The sequence below is a fragment of the Austrofundulus limnaeus genome, unplaced genomic scaffold, assembly GCF_001266775.1.
Source record: "Austrofundulus limnaeus strain Quisiro unplaced genomic scaffold, Austrofundulus_limnaeus-1.0 Scaffold56, whole genome shotgun sequence".
NCBI classification, from domain to species: Eukaryota; Metazoa; Chordata; class Actinopteri; order Cyprinodontiformes; family Rivulidae; genus Austrofundulus; species Austrofundulus limnaeus.
In genome coordinates this window covers 303,528-311,745 of record NW_013952458.1, presented here as the reverse complement: position 1 = coordinate 311,745, position 8,218 = coordinate 303,528, and the positions used below count along the sequence as shown (strand labels likewise).

At 42.0% G+C, this 8,218-nt stretch overlaps 1 protein-coding gene across 4 annotated transcripts in view; it reads right to left on the bottom strand.

Moving 5' to 3' along the window:
- The window catches only part of pbxip1a (pre-B-cell leukemia homeobox interacting protein 1a), an 8,868-nt gene extending 1,746 nt beyond the window's left edge, over positions 1-7,122 (bottom strand). The window contains exons 1-9 of one of the 4 annotated variants that reach the window (XM_014009210.1): positions 7,067-7,122; positions 5,732-5,859; positions 5,129-5,213; positions 4,946-5,013; positions 4,051-4,642; positions 2,344-2,577; positions 613-656; positions 384-479; positions 88-268 (exon numbers count right to left, since the gene is read on the bottom strand). In XM_014009210.1, coding sequence (XP_013864664.1) covers positions 88-268; positions 384-479; positions 613-656; positions 2,344-2,577; positions 4,051-4,642; positions 4,946-5,013; positions 5,129-5,213; positions 5,732-5,803 — 1,372 coding nt within the window. In that variant the 5' untranslated portion in view covers positions 5,804-5,859; positions 7,067-7,122. Of the gene's footprint in view, positions 1-87; positions 269-383; positions 480-612; positions 657-2,343; positions 2,578-4,050; positions 4,643-4,945; positions 5,014-5,128; positions 5,214-5,731; positions 5,860-6,323; positions 6,523-6,627; positions 6,766-7,066 lie in introns of those variants that run through there. The other 3 variants (XM_014009207.1, XM_014009208.1, XM_014009209.1) reach the window with 3 other exon arrangements.
- Between the last annotated feature and the right edge of the window lie 1,096 nt (positions 7,123-8,218).

Here is an 8,218-nt window from a genome sequence, read left to right as displayed (position 1 = left end):
TAAAAGGCTAAATAAAACAAAAATATTGGTGGTAATTTTTGACTGTGTAACTTTACAAACGGCACCCCATATGCATCATGATCTTACTTGTGAGCTTGCTGAGCTCAGTCACTCGAACCCTCAGACTCTCCAGCTCCTTCTTCAGCTCAGGCAGGGACGACAGCTCCTCTTTTAACTTTGAGTTTTCTTTTTCTAAATCTACCATCCTCCTTTCATCACCGCTCGCTGCCACGACCTGCATCTGCGAGTCGAGCTCTTCTTTTTCATTCTGCGAGATAAACAGAAGAAATTTACATTCCTTTAAGGAATTCTTGGTCTTTAATTGATTTAGCGTCATGTTAGGAGGTTAAGTGTAAACGATGACAATAAGTCTGTGCACTGACCTGTAGTTCAGCTTCTAGCTGAGTGATTTGTTGGTTTTCCTGTGCCAGTTTATCCAATAACTCTTTCATATCCTGCGGATCACCGCTAAGCACACCCTGGATATAAAAACCATTCGAGTGTGAACAGAATGCATAATTTTTAAAAAATGTGTTATTGTTTTATGTTTACTGTTCGCCTTCAAAGCGTTGTTGGACACAGTGAATGAAGCAAGACAGAGAGGAAACAAACCTGGTTTTGTTCTCCGTCAGTCAGATCCGAGGCGTCAAAGTCACCTGTCAGACAAGCAAACGTCAGCTTTCCACGAGTCTGACRAAAGGTTGTTGTACTGACAAACAAAATGTGAGGTGCATTCGTTTGACTCTTATATCTCCATCAAACACAAGAGCTGAAACATTTAAACCCCTAAACGTCTGGTAAATCCTTCTCAGCAGCGATGACGAGCGTCATTCCACAATTCAGAATGCGTGTTATTTGCTTTTTTTCTTTTCTTTCTGCTGTCGCTGCAGGAGCCGTCAGGCCAGATAAGTGCGGTGACAACCCACTGCTAGCTGAGCAGCGGGGTGTGTGTGTGTGTGTGTTTGTGGGCTTCCTGTGGTCCTATCTTTGATTCCGGACCTACCATTATCCAGGTCAGAGAGGACACCTGTTGACACAGTGCAGCTTAGTCAACAAGATCTCACCAACGGACACCCAAGTATTGCTGACGACTGCAAATAAACGTGCTTGCGTAACTCATAAATAGAGTCATTGTCAAACAGGTGAATGTCAGCCTAAGAGAATATTCACACAAAGCATTCGGGAATCTACAAAACGTCAACTTCGTGTTGTATTGTGGAAGAAAGCGTCTTTTATTTGTTTTTCTTTTTGAAGATGATGCAGTGTTGTGTATACACTGCAAAAACTGGCCATCTAACCAAGTTTTAAAATCTTATATCCAGCCAATAAGTCTTTTTGATCTTGTTTTGAGACTGATTTACTAAACAAGAACTGATTGTGTAAGAATAATAATCTTGTTTTCAGAATGTGTAAGATTATTTGTCYTGTTAGCCTGAAAAATTGACTCCAATTAAGTCAAAATTGTCTGCCAATGGAGTAAGAAAATTTGACTTGGTAAGATTCTTGAAATAAGAAAAAAATTGAGCCAAATCAACTATTTCAAAAATCTTACAAAGTAAAAAATTCTTACTCCACTGGTAGACATTTTTTACTTAATTTGAGTCAATTTTTCAGACTAACAAGACAAATAATCTTACACATTCTGAAAACAAGATGATTATTCTTACACAATCAGTTCTTGTTTAGTAAATCAGTCTCAAAACAAGATCAAAAAGATTTTTTTTTTGGCTGGATATAAGATTTTAAAACTTGGTTAGATGGACAGTTTTTGCAGTGTAGTAGATGCAGACAGGAGTACTGTGTTCATGTTTCAATCAATTTGTGACCCTTCAATCCAATTAGCAAAATTAAAACATCTCACTTGTGCAGTATTGGTAGCATATAGCATTTCAAGGTTCTGCTAATTTGATGCAACAAAACATAGCTACATTAAAACCAGACATGAATCTGAAGAGGAAGTCCCAGCGGAGCTTTTTTTTTTTTTTGGCACATATTTGAAATGTAATCTTCTGCGAAGAAGAAAATCATACAGAAATGAGATCCAGAGACGTTGCCGCCTCTACTAATTTAAGACAGATTGAGGGAAAGTGAAAAGCTGTGACCAATTCGTGTAAAAATGTGAAAATTCTTCGCTTTAACGACGCTGCGCCCGAGAGACACCGTTTGGCTCATTATCAGCCCGCAGTTTCAAAACTAGGATCCACGTTTGGAGCTTTAGTATCAAAATACTTGGTGTCAAATACCATAACTTAATTAGCTTTTGAGGTAAAAAAAAAAACAGGAACTTTAAAAAAATTACTTCTTCAAATGTGAGGCTTTAAAAAGGCAGAAAAAGGAACTCACCTGAGAAAAAGAGGGAACCTAAGAAGAGCAGGACCAAAGCGGCCACAATGCATTTGTTCATGGAGAACCAGGACTTCTCCTCCTTTTTCTCAGGCAGCTTGAATTCCACCTCCTCCTCATCSTCTTCCTCATCTGAGGTTCTTGGTCTTGGCGCTTCAAAAGCGGGCACATTCCTCCTCCTCAGTCCTTCGTCCAAGCCGCCCGTGTCACCCGGCTCGTAACTGCTGGACGGCTCTGAGAGACGGAGAAACGTTACAGGAAGAGACGGCGAGCACGAAAACGCCGCGCCTGGAACTAAACCACATATACTCCAGCGTGGCCTTCAAMACCGCCACAACAAATCATTTCAGCATTCCTAGAGACTCAACTGTCAGTGAAGAAGTTGTTTCCAAAATTATAATTATCCACTGGCAGCCTTCCCTGCAAAAATACCAGATTTTCAAAGATTACACGGCACGTTACAAACAGAGATGTGCAAACAGCATGTGGGAAACGTCAGGGACAAAGGAAGAGTGCTGCTCGTGGAAATGGATGACATTTTTTCGCTCAATTACAACAACAGTAATTTCATGCTTGGGGGTTTATTCATTCAGTCAGTGGGGTGCGGGCCGCGCTGTCACATAGTTAAAACATCCTCCAGATGCTACCACGACACGGAGAAAATATGTGTTAACAAATTGTTGAGATTTCTCTGTTTTACTCTTTCCTATGAACTTGTGATGTAAAAACCTCCATCAAAATCCACTTTACTTCCTGCATGCTGCACTGAACATGTTTACAGCCATACGAGCTGAAACTTCACAAGGTAATGTTTTAACTGTTAGTTCAGTTCTGCTTTTCTTTGTGCACCTGTTCACAGCACCTTTTTAAACAGAGGTATCGTTTGTTTGGCCTGGATTATTGCTACTGAGAAAACAACAGTGATTAACGACTAAGCTGATTAGCATGCAGGCACATTTACAGGCACACTGATGCTTCTCATTTCTTTATTAAAGGGGCAATATTATGTGTTTCTCAGGCCTATATTTAAATACCATAATAAAGTATCTATGTCGCCTTTAGCTGTTATTAAAATGCTGTTTTTATGTTTAAATAGAAAATAAACTTATCTTCTCATCACTTCCTCTTCTAAACGCCTTGAAATTGGCCTCTGTCTCTTTAAGAACCACCTTCTGCTTCTGTCTCGCCCATTTCAATGTTGGGGGGGGGGTCTGCTATGATGCAGTTTACTTGGCATCTGAAAATACATTTCCTCAAAGGTATTTTTAATCTGAAAAGAGCTTCACTGAGTGAGAAGTAGTGGAGCCCAGCAGACAATTTAAGTTTCACTTTCAGTTTCACCCGAGAGCCTGCAGGAGTCATGGGCGGGGTGTGTGTGTGTGTGTGTGTGTGTGTGTGTGTTGGGGGGTGGCGCCCCGCCATGAGGAAGTTCGGCTTAAAGACACGTCCCAGGGGCGTTTCTGGTCCCCAYCTGTTGTTTTGCTCCTCAGCATGGCTTCCTAAAAACGCTGCAGGATTTCTCAAACATGCATGAATGAGTCAAAGCAAGGCTTTGGGCATGTTTTTATGAGAGTATAACATTATAACATGATATAAAACTCAAAAAAGTTTATTTTACAYGATATTGCCCCTTTAAAAAGAAGTAAATCATTAGAAAAGATTTGATTTCACGCTCTATTTAAGACTTCAGCCTGGATAAATCCTCACCTTCCTCGTCCTCTTCTTCGTCGACATCCATCGCCTCAGAAGGCCTTTCTTCCTCTCGTTCAACCTCGTCCTCCTCTTCCTCAGCAGAACCAACCGTCTCAGGTGCGGGACTTTCACCAGCTGGACGTTCTGTCTCCAGGCTTCGCAGGACCGCAGGCCCGGTGGTCTCTGGGGCAAAGCTAATATCAGCTTCAACGGCGGCGAGGGTCTCTGTGGGGACGTTTACCTCACTCTCCCCAGCRGGACTCGCAGGAAACGGTCCAGAATCAGCGGGCGTGTCGAGCGCGGGCTCGGCGGAGACGGCAAACTCGGTCACGGGGGAAGCCGAGCGGGACCCTCTGGAGTCGGCGACGGCGATTTCGACCGCTGGGATATCAAGCGGAGCCCCCGGGTCAATGTTGGTGACAAAAGACATGGCACCCTGGGGCTCGTTGTCGCTGGGCGAGGTGGTTACAATGTCGTGGATCACCGGAGGCTGACTCTCCAAGTCAAAGTGCGCAGCATCGTGGGGTCCGGGCGGAAGAGGGCTCAGCCGGGATGGACTAGAAGGGAGGGGACCCTCACCGGACTCTGGAGATGTCTCCTGACAAACCTAAACATGAACAAAGGAATAAAACATTTGTGCATAAATTATCTTTTTTTATATAATTTACAGTAATAACACTCAAGCTCTTAAAGTATCCAGCTTATGTTCCCCAGAGAGTATCTATAATATGAAATCTTTTTGAACTTCGTCTTGTAGGAAAGACTTTACAAAAACAGATCTCGACTTGTCAAGCAGATAATGACATCTTAACAGCGAAATACAGTATTTGTAGGTCTTTCTGCTGCGCTATCTTTAAAAAGGACTGAACTTTCCTTAACTGGATATCATCTGGTTTATTTATGCACTAACCTGGTGACCTTCTTCAGACAAAACAGTTTCTACTGGGATGTCAGCTGGTTTGAACTCAGCCGCAGCTCCTGAAACAGAGTTCACACACTGTCAGGAAGCACGAAACCCAACAACAGTTGTCAAAGAGCCTTTTTTGGTTCACTTTCATCAAAGCTTTAGCTACAAGTATTGACTTGCCGGTACCTGCCACCTCCTCAGAGAGGCTGGGGGCATCTCCCAGGCTCTCAGTGCCATCATCCACAGGACCCACATTCTCAATGGCAGCTTCCTGTGRAGCAGTTGCATTTAAAAACATGGATATTTACATTACAGCCGAAACAGACTGGCTTTTCCACTCTACTGGATATGTTACAACAAACAACCTACTAACGGAAGCATTAGAAACACCTCTCAGACCACAGTGCAACTTAACAACAACCACATTTTTGGTTTTACATGTTTGCGTAGTTATATTGTTATGTATAAAATAAAAAAATATCAAAAATTTAATTAAAAAAAGTAAGCCACTGCCCAGAGAGATGAATCAATTCCCTTAGAGTAAAATGAGCAGAGGTGGGGCTGCTTCCATTCATTGAACACATTACACAGCTGATGACTCATAAGTTACAGCTCTGCAAAAACATCCGCTAAAGTTTTAGATTTTTTTTTTTTTTAATAAAAGAAGACTGGGGGTTGCATGTTCAGGCAGGATGCTATGTATTCATGAAGCAGGATAAAATGCCTCCTTTTTAAGATCCCCATCTCTCCACGATTTTTCCCTTTCCTGCTGGTTTTGGGTGCTTTTACCTCCGGGGAGAGGAGGGTCCAGCTGTTGGTGGAGGAGCCGCTGCTGCCTGTGCTGTTGCTGCTGTCAGACATCGCCCTCTGCTGGCCGAAGTTGGAACAGCACGAGACAGATTCAGCTTTATGATACCCTGCAGGAAGAAAAACAAAAAACCGTGTGCAATCCTATTCCTAATAAGTCTAATAAAAAATGCAATTAATAATAAAAACACATTAGCTTTCCTACTGGCGTGCACAGCTCTGAACACATGCATAAATGACAAACGGGTCTCGCTACATACAGTATGAGTGTTTGAGAGTGGTAATTGCGTAAAATCACACTCACAAGGTCGCATTTATGCAGAAAAATGTGAAGTTTAAGCAACAATGCGCCACGTACAAAGGAATAAAAAGCCCATTGTCGCTTATTCAAGTTATGTAACAGTGTGGTGGTATCCATAATACTCAACTGCGCATAAAAAACAGGGTTTCGTTAGGAAATAAATACAATAACGAACCGAATGATAATCACGACTGCCACATCAGCTCACCACTCGCCCTGATTCATTCATCCAGACTGTCTGTGCGGCGGTGAAAACACCAAAAATGGTCAAACCTCAGACACGACCACTTCATTGATCCAGAAACGAGCGAGCAGGGGACGTCTGTGCTCCTCTCTAGGTATCTCTAAACCAGCTGGACTTCTGTTTATTTATTTTTACACAAAAACGAGACAAACTTTAGGCCCTGCGGTTGTTGAAGTAACCAATTTCAAGGTTCACCCATGATGGTAAACAAAGGAGGGATGTTAGCCTGGACATTATTCTTCCGCGTTCCCACTCAGGCCCTGCTGCTAGCACGAACGTCAGAACATGCTAATCTCTGTCAAACTAAAACTCAATGAAAATAGTTTTATTTACCCCCACTTGCTTACGCACTTGTCGGTGATTGCTGTTTCCTTATAAATGTTTGGGTTTTCAGTGAGCGCGGCGATCTTCTCCTTTTGTAAACTTGGGAACTTTGGGAATTCCAAGCTGCGTCACATTAACCCAAAGCGCCTGTCGTCCAATGGGATTTCAGCGTGCGCCAGGGAGCGCCCGCCCACAAATCAGGGCTGGACCAATCGGAAACCGAAGGGCAAAGCGACGTGCAGCCCTAGGCAGATTGACGCACGCAGCTGAAAGTGGCAGGTTGACGGACAGGACTCTGTCTCCAGGGTTTATAATAATACAACTTCACGAGTGACCCCAACTCTCAAGATGCACATGTGCTCACATATTTATACACAGGAGGAAGAGGCTACTGGGACCAGCAGAGAACTGACACGTCTGCACAGCTATATTTGACTGCGGGACTTACCAGAGTGGACAACCCCTGCGGTCCAGTTGCTCCTGTGTGGACACAAGTTTCATCAACTCACTCCTCTATAATTAGTGCTTTAAGTGTTTCGTCAAGGCTGTTTCTTTACTTCTGTAGATAAAACATTTTTTTCKGTATCAATATCCAGTTTTTCACCTCCAACGCTTTCACTAAAAACTAATAGTCCTTGTTTAATTATACATGACCAAATATTAATGTAATGAAACGTATGTAGCTGATAAAACAATAGGGGTGCAACGATACAGAAAATTCACGATTCGGTTCAATACTTTAGTCTCACGGTTTGATATTTTTTCAATACATATAACAGAAATTCCCATGCCCTTTTTAACTTGTAATTTATTGAAATTATTTATGAACATTTGTTTAACCTCAAAAGTACCGGTTTTAAATTAAATTTAAGCTTGAATTTAGCTGAAACAGCAAGCTTCTCAGTGGATCTGCACTCAAAAATACAGTCCAGATAGAGTAGTTGAACACAGATCCTCTGATCCTTCAACACAGAGCATCTTTAGAAGATAAGTTCATAAAATAAATTCAAAAAAAAAATCTGTATTGTTCGATATAAGTGTGTATTGAACCTAAAGCACTGTATTAAACGATTCGATACGGGTACATGTATTGCTGCACCCCTATAAAACAACATTGGTGTTAAAAACAAATTTCTCTTTGGCCAACACGGTGTATTTGTGGTTGGCACTTGCCACACGGCAAGAGGATCATGAGTTCAAGTCACAGTGTGAAGTTTACTCATGTATGCCTGGGTTTTCTCCAAGTAATACAAGTATTTTACATAAACATGAAACAAGTCAAAATCTCTTGAAATAGGCTGATACAATATCTTAAAACTGGTTAATGCTTATGTCCTGATGCATCTCAGTAATCCAGGTAAAAAAATCAAAAAGAAAAAAAAAATTGTATAGGTCTTCTGGACGACCCAAACCAGTGGTTATTCCGTATGTTGCAGGTGTTTCGGAGAAAATGAGACGTTTATTTTCTAAACATGATGTCCCAGTGGCTTTCAAACCCCAAAACACATTACGACAAAGGCTGGTTCACCCCAAAGATCCGGTGCCCCGACACAAACAGAGCAATGTTGTATATGCTGTTAAGTGCCAGGAGGACTGCGAC